The following is a 21,121-nucleotide window of genomic DNA, read 5'->3' on the forward strand; positions in this document are numbered from 1 at the left end:
GCCTCCACCTGCTGTTGCTGCTCCCATATCCCCCTTCACACCTGCCTCATGACACATCACCCACCTCTCCCCTCTCTACACCCTAAGTCAACGGTCCCAACCCTCTTATCACAGAACACTGGGGTGACTGGAGAAGGGGACTCCCACGGGCCTGCAGTGGGGGAAGCTTTGCCCTGAGGTCTGTACTCGGAGTTCTCCCGCCCCCCACCCCCACCCCGTCGGCTAAGGCTTGCTCCTCCTCCTACCCTCTGTTCTCCCCGCTGGGCGGTGTGGGGCACAAGGATGGGAGCTTCCAGTTCAGTGGGGGAGATGACAGAGCCCCGGGTCCCCAGGGTGAAGATGGTGTTCCTGCTGCGGAGGGATGGCTTTGAGAAGAATCGTGGCGAGTCAGAGTCAAGGAAAACAATCACATCACAACTGTGATGGAAGGTCAAAGACTCAGGACCTCCAGGGGCCCCCAGCAGCCAGACACAGCCCCAGGGTCCCTCTTTCCCAGTTCTGGGGCCCCACTTCACCTCACATCGGTGAATGTGCCCTAAGGAGCCTCTACAACCCCTAACATCATATGCAAAACTCTGTGTCAAGATGATTTGTGCATTTTTCTGGGGAGGGAGGCCACAGCCTTGATCACATTCTCAAAGGTTTTGGTCCCACAGAAAAAGGTAAGCAGCAGTGCCTTGGAGGCTGGAGCCCGAAGCCCCCTCACTCTCCAGACCCAGCATGAGGGCCCCTCAGCTCCAGGATATCTTTCTTGGCTGTATCTTCTACACCCATTAGATCATCCTTCTCAGCGACCTCCTCATACTAGAGAAAAGAGCAGAGAGAACTGGGAACCATCGCTTCCCAAAGTGCAAGAAAAAACTGTCTTTTTATCCTGTCCCCCATTGCCCCGTAGCTGCCCCTCCCCGCAGCCCAGGGGCCCAGGACTGCCTCTCCCTCCGTGGCCTCACCTGCACCTTCATGAGCCGCCCCAGGTAAGAGCGGTAGTAGGACAGGTAGATCTTGCTCAGTGTCTCCACGTACTCGTCCCTGATCTCCTTTGCGGTGGCCCGTTCGTTGCCCAGCAGGAACTGATAGAAAAACCTGGAGATGCCAGGGACCAGTCAGTCTCCCTGACGGCCCAAGATGCCCAGCATCACGCTGGGCTGCTCAAGGGCTCCGAGGCCACCCCCAGCCCTTCGCTTGGGCGACAACCTGTACTTCAGCAGGGCTGTCTGGGGGATCTGATAGTTGGTCATTGGTTTTCTGAAGGAATAGATCTTCTGAAGGATGAACTCTCGGATCTTCGTCACTGCCTAGACATGGGGGACCAAACACAGGGCATGAAGCTGCAACCTCACTGTTTGGAAATTACTGAGGGAAGGAACAAATGTTGGATATGGAAGAAGGAAGAGTAGAGAATATCTCTTTGATATTTCTTAAGACTTTCAGGGGAACCCAGAGATGTGCTCTGCTAGGTAAAGGCAAGGTGAAGCTCTTGGGCACAGGCTACAATGAGCTTTGCCAGGGCAATTCAGGGTGGACTTCTCAGGGAGGCTGGTTTGAGTAGTCTCTAGGGTATCCACCCCCCTCCCCACCTTGATCCGGAGCCGGTCGAGCACGCCTCGGACGTCTGCACAGGCCGCTGTGCCCCTAGCCTCCTGCTCTCGGACTGCAGCTGCCTTGGCATCCAGCTCCTGCAGCTGCTCCAGGAACCGGGGCTCTGTGACTGGTGCCTCCAGAATTGCCCTGGGGAGCAAGGAGGGGTGGGATGGGGGAGGAGGGAGACCCAGACACCCCTAGACTCTAAACCATACCCCTGGCATCCAGCCTCTGTCTCCTCTCCCTTCTTACACTGCATCATAGAGTCAGGACACACATACAAAGTTTTCTGTTCCTAGAGACACACACCTCCACCACCCACATAAGCCTTGGACCCCCTTCTCTACGCCCAACCCTGGATGATTCCTAATCTTTGATGCCTAAAGCCTGCATCAAGGTTAGGAAGAGCTGTCAACCCACTCATCAGTTTCTGGAAGTGACGTGATGGAGACCCATGTGGTAAGTAGGGTAGGTCGCTCCAGCCCATCTACTTGGTACAGACATTATGCCCCTTCAAACTGATGACTCACGTGACCAGAGCAGAGGGCACCACCAGACCATCGACAAGCTCCCCGAGTTTCCCCCGGACAGCCTGGCGGTTTCGAAGCCGAATGTTCATGGCTCCTGACTGTTCCTGCAGTGTCCGGATCTCAGAGCTGATGGAGCTGAGATCACTCTGAAAAGCTCCCAGCATCTGCTCCATGCGCTGGGGGAAGGTGGAAGGGTTGGTAGGGGACGAGGGGGCCACCCAAGTTTCTTGGTAAAATCTCCAGTATCTATCAGTCCGAGGGTAGTGGATGATAAGGGAAGAGGTACCTGAAAGGTCACTGGCAAATAACACCAGTCATAGCGGCAACAACAAAAATGGCTGCTGAGGTCACCCTGAAAGTGACTCTAACTGTCCCCGCCGGAGGCTGATGATGTAAAGAAAGGTCCCAGAGACCATGATCTGGGCTCAGGATTATGAGGGTTACTAACCTCAAGGACAGCATCACAGGCTGTGATCTGGTTGTGCAGAGATGCTATGTTTTCACTCTCTTGGATATCTGACTCACAAAAAGTCAAGGGGCCTCACTGTGGAGATGGAGATCCTCAGACCCGCAGGACCCCTCCAATTTCTCCCTGAGATGACATAAACCTCAGAAGATGGCAGCCCCAGCTGGGCTGTCAGCACCATCCCCCCCAAAATGCCCATTTTAATAACACCACCCTTTTTCTCTGCTGGAGGATACAATCCCGAATGGATTTCTGCTCAATCTGCTGTAGCTCCAGCTCAACCTGCTTTGAATAGTGACGGAGATCCACACCCTGGGAGGACAGAAACATGACAGGTCAGGAGGGAGTCAGTGAAGGGATGCTGGAACAGAGTCAATGAAGGACTAGAGAGTAAGATACCAAGATGGTATTAGAAGAGCAAGAGATTGTTTTCTTCTTTTCTCTGAGGGGAGGGTAAGTGGAGGGACAGATTAGTATAGTGGAAAACCTCACCGTTTTAAGAGCTTCCTTTACTAACTCATCCTCCAGATTCGCCTGAATGTGAACTGCAAATAGAAGTTCATCATAAGGGTCCATCCAGCTCCTCCACAGCTCCATCCCCACATTGAATATCCGCACACTAACCCCTGCCCTAGTACTTCCAGCCCCCATGCCTCTCAGGTTATAGGAACTGCATCCCCCCACCCCCGTGCCATCACTTACCATCCACTTCATCCAGGATGAATTCATCAGAGGTGATGTCCAACTCTCCAAGCTGCAATGGCTCCTGAAGACCCGGACCACCCTCCTGGAGAGGGACAGGTTAATGGGAAAGCAAGGGGGAGAACAAAATACAATGGGATAATCACCAACCCTTCAAGTGGGGGAGAAGGACTTTCACTGGGGAGCCATAGGTAAATACTAAGTCCAAAAATTCCAAAAGCCTCATATTGTCTCAGTCTTACTGATTGGGGCTGATGGGCAGGGAATATGACCAGCAGACAGGCAACCCAGAAAGGGCGGAGGTGACCAAATGAGGAAAATTAGGAGATGCAGAGGACAGAGCAGAACCTGCAGTTGAATTTAAGATCTCTAGACTCCTGCTATCTTAGGTGTTCTATCACCATCCCTCTCGGGAGCCCCAGCCTTTCTAGAAATGCCAACTAACCTATAGTGTTTACCTACATGCCAGGTGCCATCTTATTTGTATTCATTTGCCTAATCCTAACCGACAACCTATACAGGTCTTATTTTCTTCACCTCATAGGTGTGGAAAGTGATGGCACAGAGGGACTAGTTAACTTGCCCAAAGACACACAGTGTAAGTGGCAGAAATGGAATTAGAACCCAAGCAATCTAACTCCAGAGGCCATGTTCCTAGCCGTTACTCTACACTGCTTCTCTATTCTGCCCAAACATCTGGAGATTAACTGAAATTGTGGCCCCAGAACCTGAGTCTCGGCCATTCTGGTCCCCGCTCAGGTTCAGGTCCGATTGCAGGAAGGTGTGTGAAGAGCCAAACCGGGTAGCATCACCGGTAGCAGCCGAGCTCCCAACCTTGTGCCTAAACCCAGCCTAAATCTTTGAGAATGTGACGTGAGGAGATCGGACGAGACTCTGGAGGAGAAACAGCCCTGCGTTCTCACCAGCGGGCCCTCTTCCTCCTCCATATCTGAGGCTCCGGCCCGCAACACCAGCTCCCGGGCGGCTGCAGCCATGGTCGCAGCGGCGGCCATTCCGCGCAGCCTCACTTCCGGCAGCTGTCAGGCGAGTCTGTTCCCCGGAGTGGAACTACAAGTCCTGGAGTGTCTTGCACTGCGCGAAATCGCTCCCAGATATTTGAGTTAAATTGTTTGCCTCCAGCCTTTCCCTTTCAGCTCTAACCGCTTCACCCAAGTGCAAATGGGAATCGGAAGTCTTAAGCACGATCTCAATCCGGAACCCTCGTTGCTCTCACACCCAAGAACTTTACGAACACGTAAAGAAAAACCGCACCGGAAGTCTTGGCTCCCAACTCAGACTCTTGCACAGTTTCCGGAAACTCCTCATCAAGATCGCTCCGCCCCTTCCGACGGGTCGTGATATAGTGCTGGTACGTCACTTCCGCTCTCTCTTCCACTGGAGGCCTACACGCCGCCGCTGGGGCCGCCGCCATGGTAAGACTGGAATCGGGACGGGGATCTGGCGACATCGGAACCGGGGCAAGGAAGGTCTCCTGTCAGGGGGCCGAAAATGTCCTACTCTGGGGGCCTGCAACTTTCTGTGTGGAGCCTTGGATCGCACCCCTGGAAAAGGACGACTAAAGACAGCCAGTTCTGGGGAGTGGGGCCGGAGGAAGTCGTTCCGCGGGCGCTGGAAAGGCTTGGGCATGAGTGGGGCCCTCCGGCTTCCGCCACTCAGAGTGTACTTTGGGAACGGGCAGGAGACGTGCTTCCTCCCGGAGGTTGCGTTTTTCCAAGCCTGAACACTTGATGCTCCTGCTGTCTGCAGGACTGAGGAGTTTGTTGTGTCCTGAAAACCTGACGGGGGCTTCTTGCTCTCTGTGTGACAAGCTTAACGCTCGTGTTTGAGGTTACAGTTTAATAGTAGTTCACGGTGTCTAATTTCTCCCCGAATCTCTGTCAGTCTCTAGTAATCCCCGAGAAGTTCCAGCACATTTTGCGAGTACTCAACACCAACATCGATGGGCGGCGGAAAATTGCCTTTGCCATCACTGCAATTAAGGTAAAGTAGGGTAAGGACTACTTGGGTTGTAAGTGAAACTTGGGTTGTTAACAATTGAGCTTTCGTTAAGGCAAGGTGGAGGAAGTCCCAACCAGATCACCACATCTGCTGGGTAAAAAAAGAATAGTTAAGAGTGCAACTAGTCCCCTTATCCCCGTAACAATATTTGCCCCAAAAGGTAAGTGATAAAAGCCAAAGAACAGTCTCAGGTCAACCCAATGTATTTCACCTAGGGGATGGGGAATGGGTTTGGTTGTCTACCTGAATTCACTAAAAACTTCCTGGACTATCAGCCATCAATCAGCTTGTAAGGTCCGTGCTAGATTTGGTTTCTGCCACTCTCCCCCAGTGCATCATAACAGCAACTCTTCCTGGGAAATGTGTATATCCTAGGAATTGGGTTATTGTACATTTTGAAGGGTGAGTAGAAAAGCTGAGAGATTCTAAGTTGGGAGATGGGAGGTGTCACTATGTCATGACAGGACACCATTATAAGTATTTTATAGATAGGTTGTTAATTTAAAACAGTATATCATAAGCTTTTCTTTGTAAGATCCATCGCATTTACTTTTTCATTCTGTAATTCAAGGAGCACAGCTTTCATACTTAAATGGTACATATGAAGATTGCTTCCTTCTGTTCTGTGAAACTAGTAAGGCAGTGTGGAATACAGTACAGGCTTACCTCGTTTTATCGTGCTTAGCAATAACGTGTTTTTTGTGGCAGCCCTGTCTCAAGGAAGTCAGTTTTCAATAGCATTTGCTCACTTGGTGTCTCTGTCACATTTTGGTAATTCTTGCAAGATTTCAAACGTTTTCATTACTGTGTTTGTTAATGGTGATCTGTGATCAGCGGCCTTTGGTGTTACTATTGCAAAAATATTTAGACTTGATGAAGACTCGGGTGATGGTTACCACTTTATAGTAATAAAGTATCTTTTAACTAAGGTATGTATGGGGTTTTTTGAGACATAAATTTATTGCTCCCTTAATAGATTACATAACTTTTACATGTGTTGGGAAACCAAAATATATTGTGTAGCTCCCTTTATTGCAATATTCACTGTTTGGCATGGTCTGGAACTGAGCCCACTATCTGTGAGGTTGCCTGTTGCCTTTTAAAGGCTGTAGGTGAGATAGTGAAAATAAAAGATGAGCATGGTTAGTAGGATACTTCTGTTAAACCCTTCCTCTGCCTCTTTGAAATTAATTAGTTTGTTATCTGTTACCCTAAGTGTGTGTCAGCCTCTGTAGTCAGCTTAAAACAGTTTAACCAAAGCAGTTTGCGATACTTAATGAGTATTTTGATAAATCTTTTTATTAACTTGATGCCCTACTTATCACTGGGAAAGATTAGATATAGACAGGTACTAGGGCCATTGCTACTTGTGTGGAAAGTCAGCCTTTGCTGACTCTTCCTCTGGTGAGACAACTGAAGCTTGCAGGTGGCCTTTTTGGGGGGTGGGGAGTTTTTAGCTATTACATATAGTGCTATTACATATGTTCTAGTACATGTACATATACATTCTTAAAGAACATCCATCTACATTTCTGGTAGGTATATAATATGTTTAGCTTTAGTAAATACTGCTAAACAGTTTTCCAAAGTGGTCGTATCAATTTACACTTTCTACCAGAAGTGTATGGGAGCCCTGTTGTTCCACCACCTTTGCAGGTGGTCTTTTGTTAATGATCTGGCATGTAGGGTGGGGTAATACTTAGAAATTGGAAGAAAGTTGCCGGGGGAGGTTGAGTATAAGGAGGGGTTCCTCAAGAAAATGTAGTTAGAGGAGCAAGGTTAATTGGCCAGGGAAAGGTGAAGTATTGAAGTTGGCACAAGCAGAAGAGGGTATTTGCTGAGAGGTAATACACACCTGCAAGGTTATTCTGTGCCATGATCCCTTTGTTTTGTTTCCATTTGTCCACTTTTGCTATGAATATTTCTTAAGGCTGGTTGTTCTGCTCTTTCTCTAAATCAGGATGATAACTGTTGTCTGTGGATTGTTTGGAAACATGGAGGGGGTTGGAATTGGTCACAATGACTGGGTTTCAGAGACTAGTATGAAGTTAGTATCAACTCTTCTGTTATATGGTCCAGGCCCTTGAGCTACAAAGATGAGAAAGTGATGATTTCCTGTAGTGTACTCTTCTGGATGGAGAGAATAAGGGTGGTCTGCTTGGGGCAGAGTAAAGGGGATCTGTGGGTCTAACTTAGGAGGTTGGCAAGCCGGTATCTAAATAGGGCTTTCAAAAATCTTAGCTTGACAGCAACTTTTTAAAAAACTTGTTTATGGAAAGTTTTAAACACTTAAAAATAGAAGGAGGGGCTTCCCTGGTGGCGCAGTGGTTGAGAGTCCGCCTGCCGATGCAGGGGACACCGGTTCGTGCCCTGGTCTGGGAAGATCCCACATGCCGCAGAGCAGCTGGGCCCGTGAGCCATGGCCGCTGAGCCTGCGCGTCTGGAGCCTGTGCTCTGCAACGGGGGAGGCCACGATAGTGAGAGGCCCGCGTACCGCAAAAAAAAAAAAAAAAAAAAAAAAAAAAGGAAGAGAAAGTTTGAGAGAGACTTAAGATCCTAGTCTCTTCCAGATCAATCTGGTAATTTGACTTCCTGGTCACTTTCTTACAGAAAGGAAGTGCCATCTATTTCAGTTTCCTGGGGCCCTTGTAACACAGACTTGTTAGCTTCAAACAACAGAAACTTAATCTCTCAGTTCTGGATGCCAAACATCCTTGGTTTCTTTGTGTTACAGCTGCATCACTCTAGTGTCTCGCCTCTTATCACATGCCTTCTTCCCTCTGTGTCTGTGTCCTCTTCTTTGATAAGAACACCAGTCATTGGATTTAATCCAGTATGACCTCATTTTAACAAACTATATTTCAAAATAAAGTAACATTTTGAGGTTCCGGATAGACGTATATTTGGTGGGACACTATTCAACCCAGCGCACAGTCCTTCACTATCCAAGTCAATTTGGCTTGTGAATTCAGGTGGCAAGGAGTACCAGTGGTGGTGGTGATATGATGTCACTGATTTAAGTGTTTATTTTGATCGTGCAGTGACCTGCCCAAAGGATCATGGCCTGTCACCCTTAGACATCGTGAGCAACTGACACTCCTACCCCTTAATCAACCTTACTAATTCACAATACCCTAATCTTGCTGCCTTGGTGCTACATCAGCTCTGAGGGACATCAGCTTCATTCTCCACGATGCAGAAATGAGGAGGTGCCGTTCTTGGATGCTGCTGTATTGTCTTAGCAGCATTTACAACTATGTCCGTATGCTGGGCAAGTGGGGAAAAAAGATTCTGCTTTCAAGGGGTATATGCCCCAAGTTCTCTGGTCCAGCCCTGCCTCTGAACAAAACTTTTTCTCTTTTAATGATTAGGCTTTGTATCTGGAAGAGTATAAGGCATTAGGTTATTTTAGGACCTACCTTTTTGTGCTTTTTGAATCATGGGTCTATAAAGGAAACCCAAAAAATCAGACTCATCCGACTCTGAAACCTTTCCTCAGGGTGTGGGGCGAAGATATGCTCATGTGGTGTTGAGGAAAGCAGACATCGACCTCACCAAGAGGGCAGGAGAGCTCACTGAGGATGAGGTGAGGACAAGGAAGGGGGGCTGGGGGTTGGGCCTATGGGGAGGGGGCGGGGAGACCATCTGGACCTGACCCTTGTCCTGCCTGCCAGGTGGAACGTGTGATCACCATTATGCAGAATCCACGCCAATACAAGATCCCAGACTGGTTCTTAAACAGACAGAAGGACGTGAAGGATGGAAAATACAGCCAGGTGTGTATTAAGATGGGGGAGATTAGAGAAAAGCACTGTGTCCAGTTAGAATTGGTCATAGGCCAGGGGGTAGAACAAGCATACCTCACCGTCTCCTTTGTATCCAGGTCCTGGCCAACGGTCTGGACAACAAGCTCCGTGAAGACCTGGAGCGACTGAAGAAGATTAGGGCCCACCGAGGGCTCCGCCACTTCTGGGGGTGAGTGGGGCGGGGGGTTCATCTCTGCCTGTCCCTAGACTCCCAGGGAATTCTCACGCTCTTTTTCCAGACGTTTTGTATGGTGTAAGACCTGTAACCCTTCTCTTTTCTCACCTGCAGACTTCGTGTACGAGGCCAGCACACCAAGACCACAGGCCGCCGTGGCCGCACCGTGGGTGTGTCCAAGAAGAAATAAATTTGTGGGCGTTGTCTGTTAATAAATAGTTTATACAGTTATGGCTTCCTTCTTTATGGTTCTTTGCATTTTTCTGGAGACGCTAATAGGGAACATGTTCTCACACTGGGCCCTGTTGGTCATTTTCCCTCCTGCCTGATTTCCCCACTCAGTTGCCCAGACAGTGTCCTTGGTCTTGTTTAAAGCTATGCTGTTGCCACTCCCCACTGCGGAAAGCAACATTTTACTTAGTGGTGCCCTGCTCTCCAGGTGGGTGGGAGAAGGGGCAACCAACACGCTCATCCTCGAGGAGGAGCCCTCACGATTTTCAAGACTAGGCTCCCTATTGTTGGCTTGCAGGGTGTTGAGGCTTGTGTAGGTAGTTGAGCCTAGCCGGTTGCCGCTTAGATGAGTATTTCCAGGTCTTTACCACCCTAGGTTTCTGAGAGTTGGGGGGAGATGCTGATTTTGGTGACCCGGAAGAGCTGAGCGGCAGCGTGGGGGGGGCGGGGCGCATTGTTGCCAGGGAGCCGCTGCCGTTCCGGCTGCACAGCGTTCGCCCGCTGTGCCCGAGGCCCGCGGGTCCAATTCCATTCTTGCCCAGTTTCGGGGAACACCGTATTTGTACACCATGCTCCCTCCCCTCTGCATTCTGCTTGCCGCCCGGCTGCGAAGCTTCTGACGGGGTTGCCGGGGACGCGCACGCCACGCCCTCCCAGCGAGAGGGGCGGGACTAGGCCGCTTCCGCGGACTGGGGAGGTGACTGTTGAAGCGGAAACCCGCCGGCCATGGAGGCAGGCCTCGGCGGCCGAGCCGACAAGGTAACCTCCCCTCAGCTGCAGCCATGGGCCCCGCCGTGCCGCCTCCCGCGCCGGCACCTTAGGGCGCTGGTACAGGCCGTGCCCTCCGCCCGCCCCAGCCCTGGCGTGGCCGGTTAGGGACCGAAGTGTCCTAGAGCTGCACTCTCCGCCCTCTAACCGCGTTCCATCTTTCCCTCCAGGTCCCCTCCGACTGCGCCGCACCATGCGCCTCAGCCTCTTCCGGCGCCTTCTCCTGGCCGCCCTGCTGCTCGTGATTGTCTGGACGCTCTTTGGGCCCTCGGGCATAGGGGAGGAGCTGCTGAGCCTCTCGCTAGCCTCCCTGCTCCCAGGCCCGGCCTCGCCCGGGCCGCCCCTGACCCTGCCCCGCCTCCTGATCCCCAACGAGGAGGCGTGCGGCGGTCCCGGCCCCCCGCCCTTCCTGCTAATCCTGGTGTGCACGGCCCCGGATAACCTGAACCAGAGAAACGCCATTCGGGCCTCGTGGGGCCGGCTGCGCGAGGCCCGAGGGCTCAGGGTGCAGACTGTCTTTCTGCTGGGAGAGCCCAGCTGGGGCTCGCGCGGGAACGACCTGGCGCGGGAGTCAGCGGCCCAGGGGGACATAATGCAGGCGGCTTTCCAGGATTCCTACCGCAACCTCACTCTCAAGACCCTCAGCGGGCTGAACTGGGCCGACAAACACTGCCCCGTGGCCCGCTACATCCTCAAGACCGACGATGATGTGTTCGTCAATGTCCCCGAACTGGTATCAGAGCTGGTCCGGCGAGGAGGCCGCTGGGAGCAATGGGAAAGGGGCATGGGGTCCCCGAGAAAGGCGAAAGTTGGAGATGAAAAGTGGGAAGGAGGCCGCACCTTGGCAAGCCAGCCTGTGCCTCTCTTGTACCTGGGCCGTGTGCATTGGCGGGTGCACCCCTCTCGGACACCAGGGGGCAAGCACCAGATATCAGAGAAACAGTGGCCTCCCACCTGGGGCCCCTTTCCCCCCTACGCCTCAGGCACGGGGTATGTGCTATCGGCTTCTGCTGTGCAGCTCATACTGAAGGTAGCCAGCCGGGCACCCCTTCTGCCACTGGAGGATGTCTTTGTGGGGTTAAGTGCCCGACGAGGAGGCCTCGCCCCTACCCACTGTGTCAAGCTGGCTGGTGCCACCCACTACCCCCTGGATCGGTGCTGCTATGGAAAATTCCTGCTGACATCCCACAAGCTGGACCCCTGGGAGATGCAGGAAGCCTGGAAGCTGGTGGGTGGCTCTGACGGGGAAAGAACTGTACCCTTCTGCTCCCGGCTTCAGGGAGTCCTCGGCATCCTCCGATGCCGGGTAATAGCCTGGCTTCACAGCTGAGAGGGCGTGAGCGCCCAGGAGAGGGGTGAGGAGCTGAGAGTCCGCCCGCACCCTCACCACCTTCTCTCTCCCGGGCCCAAGGCAGGGGCTCTAGCTGGCTGCAACTGATTGGTTGCCCTACACCAGATGCTCAGTCTGTCACTGAAGACTGAGGGATACAGGACACACCTAGGGGGCTGCCTGGCCTGCCAGCCCCAAACATGGTCATCAGGAAGAGCCGCACATGCTGGGTTGTTCTCTCCAGCCACGGCAGGGGAGGGGCACAAGCCCCTCAATAAACTTGTCTCTTTTCCTCTTCGAGTACAGTGTGGTCCTCACCAGGAGTCTCAGATCACAAACCTGGGGAACCTGAAGGCTACCAGAGCCTGCTGGATGGAAAGGACATCTCCAGGGATGTGGGAGAGAGAGGACAGCCTCTCCCTGGAGGAAGGCCCTAGAGAGCCAGACTAAAGCCACAGCGACCACAAGATAGGGGTGAGGGTAGAAGCAAGACACCACGACCTCTCGCGTCTGAGAGCAGCCCCAGGCCGGACGTGGGAAGGGAACAGGTCCACGGGATGATCCAGACATGTTATCCAAAAACCCACCTTCCTGTTTAATACCAAGCCCTCTCCCACAACACCCAGGAGTCAGCTTTCCACCCCCTGTGGGGGAGGGGGCTCACTGCTCCCTCCTCATTCCAGGGAACAGGTCATTCCCCACAGGTGCTCTTGGGGAAAGAATGTCGTTCCCAGGAACCCCTGGAGCCTGGCTCAGCGCACAAATCTGTCCAGGGCAGATGGCCGGGCCCCCGTGGGCTTGGCCTTCTCTTGCTTCTGCGGCTGCTGCTCCAAGCTCTGCCGGACTTTGTCCTGGGGTGGGGAGAAAGGGGCGAGATGAGAAGTGGCAGGAGGGCATAGCCCACAGGCCACCCGGCCCATCCCCCAGCGCTCACTTACCCTGTGTTCCTCATCCATGACCTTCCTCTTCCTCTTCACCAGACTTGCTGTGGAGCTGCGGCCCTTCTGCTTTGGCTTTGGCTGGAAGGGAGGCTTGGTGTCGGGATTGTAGCCCTGAGGGAGGGGACAGAAGTGAAACCTGAAACAGACTTCCAAGGCAGGGAACTGCACTTCTGAGGACATGGTGGGGATAGGATGTGAGGGTGAGGAAGGCCCGGGCCCTCCGGGGCCTGCTCCATACCAGCCTCTCTAGCCGTTCCTTCTCTTCCTGCTCCAGAGAGATGACATCAACCTCTGCCAGGGCTCGTGGGTCCAGACAGATGAGCTCTGCAGGTACCTGGGTGTGTCACAGATGGACAGGAACGCGTAAGGAGCCACAGGAGGGTGACACCAAAGAGGGCCGGAAACCAGAGATGCCGCTGAAGCCCACTCTTCCCCAAGACCCCCGGGCCCAAACCACACGCAGACACTTCCTCACCTTCTCCAGCAGGGCCTTCACCTCCCACTCCTGGCGCTGCTTCCGGCTCCTGTATGGGTTACTCTCCAGGCCGTCGAAGTTGGGCTCAGCAGCCCCTGGAGGGAGGAGGGAACACAGAACTGTAAACAGGAACCTGCTCCAGCCTAAGCAAGCCCCTGGCCCCCAGCTGTCTCAGGGTCAGGCCCACTCCAGCTTCCACCCTGAGGTCATCCACTTAAGAGCCCCAGCCCTGCCCACTCACCAGGGACCAGCATGCTGGTGATGCCCCCGCTGTGCCCCACTCCCAGCACATCTTCAAAGGGGCAGAACTGAAGGCCATGCACGTGGCCTGAGAGCCGGTGGGTCAGGTAGGGCTGCTCCAGGGACGGGGGGCTGGCCTTGCCCTGTCCTGCCCATATGTTGACCACATCGCCCGTTCCTGCAGCCAGCAGTCCCCGCTGGGAGAAGGCCAGGTGCCCCGCTCCCTGGGGCAGGGTCCGAGCGCTCAGAGGCTGGAACGTCCCTCGCAAGTCAAAGATCTTCAGCTGGTGGTCCAGGCCAGAGGTGGCCATGTGCCTGGGGGCAAGGGGGGCTGATTAATCCATAGTATGAGCTTACTGGGCAGGCCTGTGGCCAAGTCCAGGCATCAGGTCTGGTTGAGGAGAAGACGACCAATAGTGACAGTAATCACTACCGTCACACCACACACTCCACGCACCTCTTCTCAGTGAGGCGGCTGTACTATTTCCATTTCCCTTTTACAGAGAAGAAACTGAAGCTAGCTCAGAGAAAGGAAATCAGGGGGAGTGGTAGAGCTAGAATTCAAGTCAGACCTGTGTCTTTAGTGTCTGTGCTCTTACCCACTCACGACACGTGAATGAAAAGGAGGACACACACGACAATCTACACCCAGGTGTGAGGTCCCACCACATAGACAGGCAGCCCATCGGTAAGCAGTGGGAAGGGCTCACAGCAGTGGTCAGGGAGGGCTTCGTGGGACTTGAGCCATTCTAGGTAATTCTCAAGAAAGCACAAAAAAACAGAGATGCATGTATAAGCAGGTACAAATGAATTAACATCAGAGCATGGAGACAGGGAGATGGAAGCAGGGGTTTGTTTTCCAGGCTGGTGGGAAATATGGCCAGGAAGGCCAGGAGGGGACAAATTGCAGGGGCTCCTGAAGGTCAGACGGGAGATAGTTCCCAAAGCTGCTCTCCGGCAATGACAGGCCACAAGATGGAGACTGCATGGACCTGAAAAAACCTCCTTAGGAAGCAAGGAAGTGATGCACTAGAGGGCTCTGCCCCGCCCCCTTCCCTTGAAGGAGGGTGGGCAAGGTGGGTGACCAAATCCTCTCAAGGAACCATGTACCATGCAAGTCATTTACTTGCAGAGGTTGGAGTTTCTATTGATGTTCAAGTTGCTCCTCAGGGAGGCTGAAGGGGGACCAGCCAGGCCAGGGGATGTATGTTTGCCAGAAGCCAAAGACCCTCCTCTTAGCCTTGGCTGTGAACCCAGGAGGAAGACACTAAGGAGTTCCTACTTGAGCAGAGACTTGGCCTGTGATGGGGCCGAAAAGAGGCCCAGCTGGCTACTTGTCCTGACAAGACAATCAGGGCCCAGCTCCACCTGCGGGAGAGGCCATCAGCACAAACCAGGACTTATGGAGGGCTCCTGGGACACAGGGTCACACCCTTCACTGAGCCAACAACTGAGGAGCACACGCTGGCTCCTGCCCCAAACACACCCAGCTCTGGGATCCCCTGTGCAAATGCCCACCCAGTGGCCAGATGGGTATCCAAGGCCACACTACCACGCTACTGAACTTGCAAGAAACACTTCAGCTTTGCGAGTCCAATCCAATCCTAATGCAAGCTGCCAGAAAGCCAGCTGAGGACGACAGTCAGCCTCATCTCTGGAGCCCCTGTGGCTGGTCTGAGGCACCCCTGAGGAGGACCAGAGCTAAGCCGGGGTGGGCCCAAGACCAAGGACCAGAGCCGTCTGGTGTCAGGCTGTTGACCAAACCTCCGTGAAGGAACTGATGGAGCCCTGAGCACAGGACTAGCTGACCCAGGCAGCCTGGGGAAGGCCAAGTCCAGCTCAGGTCCAATGGCCCACAGAAGGCAGAAAACCTCAGGACAGGCCCCCTGACAGTCCTAGCACCAGACTGGCACAGACATGGAGTAAACAGGGCAGAAGCAAACCACTTGTCCACAGAGACACAACTATGGGGGGCCCAGGAGGCGTGAGCATCTGGCAGGCTTTCATAAGTTGGTAGCCACTGGGCTTTTCTTCTTCCTGATTTTCTATCAAACAACTTAAAAGTAAGGTTATGGAGTTAATACTTAATGTAGAAGATTCCTGAACAATGGTGTAAAAGGAGGAAAGCCATGTGGGAAAGAGTATTCTGACATCAATACCCAGGACACACAAGAAGGAGGAAGAACTGGAGGCTAGAAACTGTGAGACACTGAGAATGGCGAGAAACAGACCTTGGAGGGACCCTAGAGGGGAAAAGCAGTCAGGACTTCACAGCAGTCGTGAGGCGGAAATTCAAAGCAGACCTGCCACCCCCAACCCTTCACATCACCAGCCAGACCTAAAGAGGACAATCGTCTTTGACAAAGATGATGAAATACAGCGCTCCCTACCCACCAGGCACCATGATCAACTCTATAGGCCTTAACTCGCGTTCATGCCTACAACAGTTTTCTAAGCTAAGCCCCCAGGCTTGGCAAACTATGGCCCATGAGCCAACAAAGCCAGCGCACCACCTATTTCTGTATAGCCCACAAGCTGTAAAGAATGGTTTTTACATTTTTAAGTGGTTGGGAAAAAAAAATCAAAAGAAATATATTTTGAAACATGAAAATTATTTGAAAACTCCAATGTCAGCATCTACAAATAAAGATTTATTGGGACACAGTCACACTCATCCAGTTACTTATTCTGTGGCTGCTTTTTGTGCTACGACAGCACGGTATTGTGGTCAAGACTGACACCACGTAAAGCATCTCACTTGAGAGCATTTCAAGTACCAAAATCTCTACACAGATCGGCATCTGTAGATAAACATTTGCAATTGGGTTGGATGATGTGGGACACTAACTTTCAACCTCAATTAAACCAAATGTTATTCTCAAAATCAGGAATCCAGTTCTCATGAGTAGACCTGTATTACAAAAATATTGTGTTCAATTATTTTTCTAAGTTCATTGCTTAAAAACTTGCAATCCTGTGGTTCCTCTTGTTATTTAAGGACCTACATAAATCACTCAGATATGCCCCAATGCCAACAAGCCTAAAATACTTACTATCAGGCTCTTTACAGAAAAAGTCTTCTGGCCCTTGAGCGAGACACTCATATCCCCAGTCTCAGGATGAGGACAATGAGTGGTACACCGAGGTCACCTAACATGCTCGCTGACATAGCTGGTCAGGAATAACACCAGGATTTAAACCCAAGCAGCTTGGCTGCAGCGTCTGTGCCCCTCCTCTCCTTTCTGCCGAGCTGTGACACACACACTGCCCCTCACCCCCCAGCACCTCAGGCCCAAACAAGTGACTTACGTGCCTGTAGAATCTACTGCCACAGCCCGGACCCCACCACGGTGACAGAGAATCTTTGCCAGTGGCTCCTTCATGGCTGGGCTCCATAAAGACACAGTCCCTAGGCATCAGAGGAGAACTTTAGTTACTAAAAGGGTGCTGAGGTGATTAAACCTGGGAAAGATGGGGGCTCAAGGCCAAGGAGTAACAAGAGAGGGAAGCAGAGGAGCAACCTGAAGGGACCCGTTAAAAGCAAATATAGAAAAAAAGCAGGGGCATTCCCTGGTGGTCCAGTGGTTAATACTCAGAGTTTTCAATGCCAAGGGCCCAGGTTCGATCCCTGGTCGGAGAACTAAGATCCCTCAAGCTGAAAAAAAAAAAAAAAAAAAAAAAAAAAAAGAAAAGAAAAGAAAAGACATGAAAAGTAGGACAGGATGGTCAGAGTCAAAGTTCACCCAGGGACCGACCATTGCTGTGTCCCAGATGGATGACGGCATTGTAAGGGTTCTGAGTCATGATGTTGAGCCGTCCAGCCCGAGCATTCAGAGCTGCCACAATCTTTCCCACTGACACGTCCAGGTAGGTCAGAAACCCTGTCTCTGACTAAGAGAGAGAGAGAGAAAATGAGTCCTGATTGCCCTCTGTCCTTCCTCTACTGGGGCCCCAGGGGAGGATGGTCAGTCTTCTCAGGGCCTGCCACCCGGTCCCTGTGCTCCGCAGCCACTCACAGCTGTGGCCAGGAGAAAGTGGAAAGGCAGGAACTCAAGCTGCGTGATGCGGTCACAGCGGCGGATGCAATGGAGCTCGATGCCCTGGTTGTCATAAATGTGAAGCCAGCGGTTCTGGGCGACAGCAAGCAGTGCCTCCGAATGCAGAAACCTGGGAGGAGCAGAGTAACAGTACAACATGAAAGGGAGTCACTGGCTGTCATTCGATCAGGGATGGGCTGTCTCAGCCCCACCGCTGCTAACCGAGGCCACTGACCGGATGTCCCGCACTGCCTCCATGACGTTGATCTCGCACATGAGCTTCTTTGTCACCCAATCAAGGGCGGCCACATGACCCCGGCGCCCTCCGAAAGCCAAGTGTCTGTTGGAGTTGGAGGACAGGCAGGGTGTCAGTTCAGGGGGGCACCTGGGCTCAGACGTCTGCCCTACGCCAGCTCCTTCTCTCCAGGTGAGAGCAGAGATGCTGCCATACACGCGCACCCTCACATGCAAGCAAATCACAAGACCCTCCCCACATCAACAACCCAGACACACACTGGTATGGCTGAGATGAGTAAGACTGAAGTAACTGGAATTCCTTACCTCCCAGTTCGAGAGTAATTAAGCCTGTAGGGTCCAAACTGCCTCAAGTTCAAGTCAAAATGCTAGAAAAAAAAGAAAGAAAAGAAATAATTGGCTCCCTTTGGTAATTTTCTCTTCTAGTCCCCACTCCCATCTTACTCTGCATCCATCAACCCATTGGCCCTTTTTCCATCCTCAGGCTCACTTTGGCTGCACTTGCAATGTCCACAGCCTCCACGATGTCAGCCTGGCGTATCTTTGCTGTGTCCTCCCCATCCTCTCCTTCCAGAAACCTGCAAATGAGCATCAGGAATGAATTAAGCCTTCCTAATATGAAGTGGGTGTACCAACATAAAAATGAGAAATGAGAGCCCCATAAAGCAGGGGCTGGGGAGGCCCACATTAGGGTCCACTCACCCAGGTTCCTCAGCAAGCAGCAGCTCAGAACGAGCAGCTTTGACACTTATTTCCTCTTCTTGAGCTTCAGCCGCCTCAAGTCGGCTCCGGATTTTGGTCTCAGAACGTGGCAGCTACGACATCGTTGGTGGAGAAGGAGTGGGAGAAGAACCAAGGGATATGGGGGTCACAAGAGAGCCACCTGGCCCCGCCTCCATCCAACTCACCCAGTCACCCCCTGCCTGCAACCCCTCCCCACTCTCCGACTGGTCCTCACCTTTTTGGATTTGTCAATGCGACAGAACTTCTGAACCACCTCCACAGGGACGGGGGCGGGGCCTGTAAATGGGTCCTGGGCCTGGGGCAGGGAGGCGGCAATTAGGAAACAGGCTCAGGTTGACCCCAACCCTCGTACCCTCAAGCACAAGGCGACTTGCCTTGCCACCCTATCAGGTCCCAGGCTCACCCCAGACAAGCTCCGCTGAGGCCCTGGACTCCTCCGTTCCCGGGGTTTCTTCGGGACCTGGGGCTTCTTGGAGATCCGAGACTTCTTTGTGCTGTGAGTGTTCTTTGGCTTCTGGGGGCGGAGCTCTCGATTCCTCTTCCGTTTACGAGGTGGACCTGGAGAGGCTCCGGCAGCAGTCTGAGTGGTCTCTTCCTCCCAGTATCGCCGCGGTTTCTGCCAGCAGATCAGGATCCCCGATAGTGCGCTGCCCCTCGCCCCGCCCCTCCAACCCCGCAGCTAAAAACTTCCCTTCAACCCCAAGGAGGTCTCTACCTTCTTCTTGCCCTGAAGTTTGTCTTTCTTGGGCGGGACATTATTGCCCAGCTTAGGGACCGTCTCCATCTAGTCCACTCGAACCACGATACACGTGCAAACTCTTCTCAGCTGTCCCACAATCGGATGGAGAACTCCCGGAAGTTCTCCGACCCTCATCCAATCAGCGCCGCCCCAGGTCTGAAGTCTTGACTGAGGACGCGCTCGCCACTGAGGGCCTCCGCGGGCCTTGGCCCCGCACTCCCATGCAGCAGCTTATGCCCGAGTAATGAAAGAGAGGCTGTCCGGGGCCAGGACCCAAGCAACCGTGCAGTTTCTTTTTCCAGCTTGGTTTCCCCATCTTGCCTAAAACCTTCCAAATCCAGTCTTTTCAGCGGAAAGCCGCTCATTCAACATGTTAGAACTACATTTCCCGGCATGCACCAGACGAAACCTTCCGGCGCCGTCTTTTCCCGGCATTCGTTGTTTACTTCCGGGTTTACCAATACTGACGGGAGAACGTGAGTGGGTCAGGGATTCGGTTGAGGGGTTTGGGGTCCTGTTTCGCCCGCCACCCCCTGGGGCAGGGGTGAAGCAGATATTCCGGATCCGGAGAGACTGCGGTGTTCCGAGAGGCTGCCTGTCAGGAGGGCTGTCATTTCCGCAGGCCAGAAAAGGGAGCTCGGGTACCTTCCAGAGTGTGAGACCCAGCGCCCCCCTCCCGCTCCCCGCAGGCTTTCGTCCCCGCCATGGCTGAGCTAATCCAGAAGAAGCTACAGGGAGAAGTGGAGAAGTATCAACAGCTACAGAAGGGTAAGGGAGCAGGGTCGGTGTGGCCTCGCCCCAATTCCCTCAAAACCCAAAGCCATACCCAGACCATGTGTTCTGCACTGCCCCCACCCCACCCCCCTACTCCCGGCCCCAGCGTGCGGGTCCATCCCCACCTCTATACTCTTCCCATCCACTGACTCGCCGCCCCGTCCTTGGCCTACTTCCTCAACTGCATCTTTTTCTCATCAGGATTTTGGGGGTCGGGTGGCGCATGTGATGTCTCTAATAAAGTCTTTCCTCCCACCCACCAGACTTGAGTAAATCCATGTCAGGGAGGCAGAAACTAGAGGCACAACTAACAGAAAATAATATCGTGAAGGAGGTGAGAGACTGGGATTTGTGGGGTGAGGAGGGATCTGTCCTGGCAGTAATTCTGATCATGTATGTCCCACCCCTCCATCAGGAACTGGCCCTGCTGGATGGATCCAATGTGGTCTTTAAACTTCTGGGTCCCGTGCTGGTCAAACAGGAGCTGGGGGAAGCTCGGGCCACAGTGGGGAAAAGGCTGGACTACATCACGGCTGAGATGTGAGTCTTTATTCCAGCCCCCTGTGATGTACCTGACGCGTTGGGAAAAAGGTGTTGAGGAACCATCGTAGAGTCGCTCTCCAGAGTATCCCCCAATTGTCCAGTTCCTCCAGCCCTTCCCTTGTAACTCCTCTCCTCCATCCTCCCCTTAGATCTCAAGTTTTCCACCAATCTTCTTCTTGCCTTCAGCACCCTCAACAATAAGTCTCACTAACTTCTCCTTACTTGCTTTTTTGCCTTTCCTTAGTAAGCGATACGAATCCCAGCTCCGGGACCTAGAGCGGCAGTCAGAGCAACAGAGAGAGACCCTTGCTCAGCTGCAGCAGGAGTTCCAGCGGGCCCAGGCAGCAAAAGCAGGGGCTCCTGGGAAGGTCTGACCCTGTCCTGGGGACGGGGGAGGGGAGGAAACGAGGCAGCTCTAGGGTCTATACTGTAGCTAATAAAATGTGAAAATACCTGGCTGTTTTCTGACCAGTCGCTTCTGTCATAATTGTCTCCATCCATTCTCCTGGTCCCTTCCATCTTATATGTTTATCACCTGCATTACTCTCTCAGGTCCAGATCCTGGAATTCCAGCACTGGAATCTCTGTGTGGCAGAGTAACCCTTCTCTCTTGAGACTAAAATCCGAAATGTCTCAAACCTAATTCTTGCCTGTATGTGGAACCCTTAACTCTTCCATATCTTGGTTGGAAACATGAAAAGGGCATTTACAACACAATAATTTCAGGGAAAGTGAGTTTATTGAAGAACTCACAATTCTCTAACC

General features: G+C 52.8%; 5 protein-coding genes across 6 annotated transcripts in view; 3 read left to right on the forward strand and 2 right to left on the reverse strand.

Moving 5' to 3' along the window:
* Positions 1-4,539, reverse strand: part of VPS52 (VPS52 subunit of GARP complex) — a 16,890-nt gene extending 12,351 nt beyond the window's left edge. Inside the window, exons 1-11 of one of the 2 annotated variants that reach the window (XM_024766201.1) lie at positions 4,203-4,539; positions 3,280-3,364; positions 3,070-3,122; positions 2,814-2,889; positions 2,560-2,627; positions 2,112-2,287; positions 1,578-1,728; positions 1,195-1,295; positions 951-1,083; positions 747-804; positions 246-379 (exon numbers count right to left, since the gene is read on the reverse strand). In XM_024766201.1, the coding sequence (XP_024621969.1) occupies positions 246-379; positions 747-804; positions 951-1,083; positions 1,195-1,295; positions 1,578-1,728; positions 2,112-2,287; positions 2,560-2,627; positions 2,814-2,889; positions 3,070-3,122; positions 3,280-3,364; positions 4,203-4,292 (1,125 nt within the window). In that variant the 5' untranslated portion in view covers positions 4,293-4,539. Of the gene's footprint in view, positions 1-245; positions 380-746; positions 805-950; positions 1,084-1,194; positions 1,296-1,577; positions 1,729-2,111; positions 2,288-2,559; positions 2,632-2,813; positions 2,890-3,069; positions 3,124-3,279; positions 3,365-4,202 lie in introns of those variants that run through there. The other variant, XM_024766202.1, reaches the window with a different exon arrangement.
* Positions 4,540-4,631: 92 nt separating this feature from the next.
* On the forward strand, positions 4,632-9,510 carry RPS18 (ribosomal protein S18). The gene is made up of 6 exons (XM_024766349.1): positions 4,632-4,712; positions 5,182-5,280; positions 8,798-8,884; positions 8,973-9,074; positions 9,182-9,273; positions 9,394-9,510. The coding sequence occupies exons 1-6, from the start codon at positions 4,710-4,712 to the stop codon at positions 9,467-9,469; spliced, it is 459 nt and encodes a 152-aa protein (XP_024622117.1). The 5' UTR covers positions 4,632-4,709; the 3' UTR covers positions 9,470-9,510.
* Positions 9,511-10,213: 703 nt separating this feature from the next.
* B3GALT4 (beta-1,3-galactosyltransferase 4) lies at positions 10,214-11,905 on the forward strand. Its single transcript, XM_024766237.1, has 2 exons — positions 10,214-10,269; positions 10,449-11,905. Exon 2 carries the CDS (start codon positions 10,472-10,474, stop codon positions 11,606-11,608), a length of 1,137 nt encoding a protein of 378 aa, XP_024622005.1. The 5' UTR covers positions 10,214-10,269; positions 10,449-10,471; the 3' UTR covers positions 11,609-11,905.
* A 272-nt stretch (positions 11,906-12,177) lies between these two features.
* Positions 12,178-19,159, reverse strand: WDR46 (WD repeat domain 46). Its single transcript, XM_024766236.1, has 15 exons — positions 19,016-19,159; positions 18,704-18,916; positions 18,515-18,595; positions 18,259-18,371; positions 18,047-18,134; positions 17,863-17,924; positions 17,537-17,641; positions 17,281-17,431; positions 17,020-17,155; positions 16,574-16,673; positions 13,266-13,579; positions 13,025-13,119; positions 12,788-12,883; positions 12,547-12,660; positions 12,178-12,459 (listed from the first exon to the last, which is right to left on the reverse strand). The coding sequence occupies exons 1-15, from the start codon at positions 19,082-19,084 to the stop codon at positions 12,361-12,363; spliced, it is 1,836 nt and encodes a 611-aa protein (XP_024622004.1). The 5' UTR covers positions 19,085-19,159; the 3' UTR covers positions 12,178-12,360.
* A 313-nt stretch (positions 19,160-19,472) lies between these two features.
* Positions 19,473-20,812, forward strand: PFDN6 (prefoldin subunit 6). Its single transcript, XM_024766111.1, has 5 exons — positions 19,473-19,515; positions 19,729-19,807; positions 20,077-20,147; positions 20,229-20,353; positions 20,601-20,812. The coding sequence occupies exons 2-5, from the start codon at positions 19,744-19,746 to the stop codon at positions 20,728-20,730; spliced, it is 390 nt and encodes a 129-aa protein (XP_024621879.1). The 5' UTR covers positions 19,473-19,515; positions 19,729-19,743; the 3' UTR covers positions 20,731-20,812.
* Positions 20,813-21,121: the final 309 nt, after the last annotated feature.

This window comes from Neophocaena asiaeorientalis, unplaced genomic scaffold (assembly GCF_003031525.2).
Source record: "Neophocaena asiaeorientalis asiaeorientalis breed wild unplaced genomic scaffold, Neophocaena_asiaeorientalis_V1.1 scaffold46, whole genome shotgun sequence".
Taxonomy (NCBI): domain Eukaryota; kingdom Metazoa; phylum Chordata; class Mammalia; order Artiodactyla; family Phocoenidae; genus Neophocaena; species Neophocaena asiaeorientalis.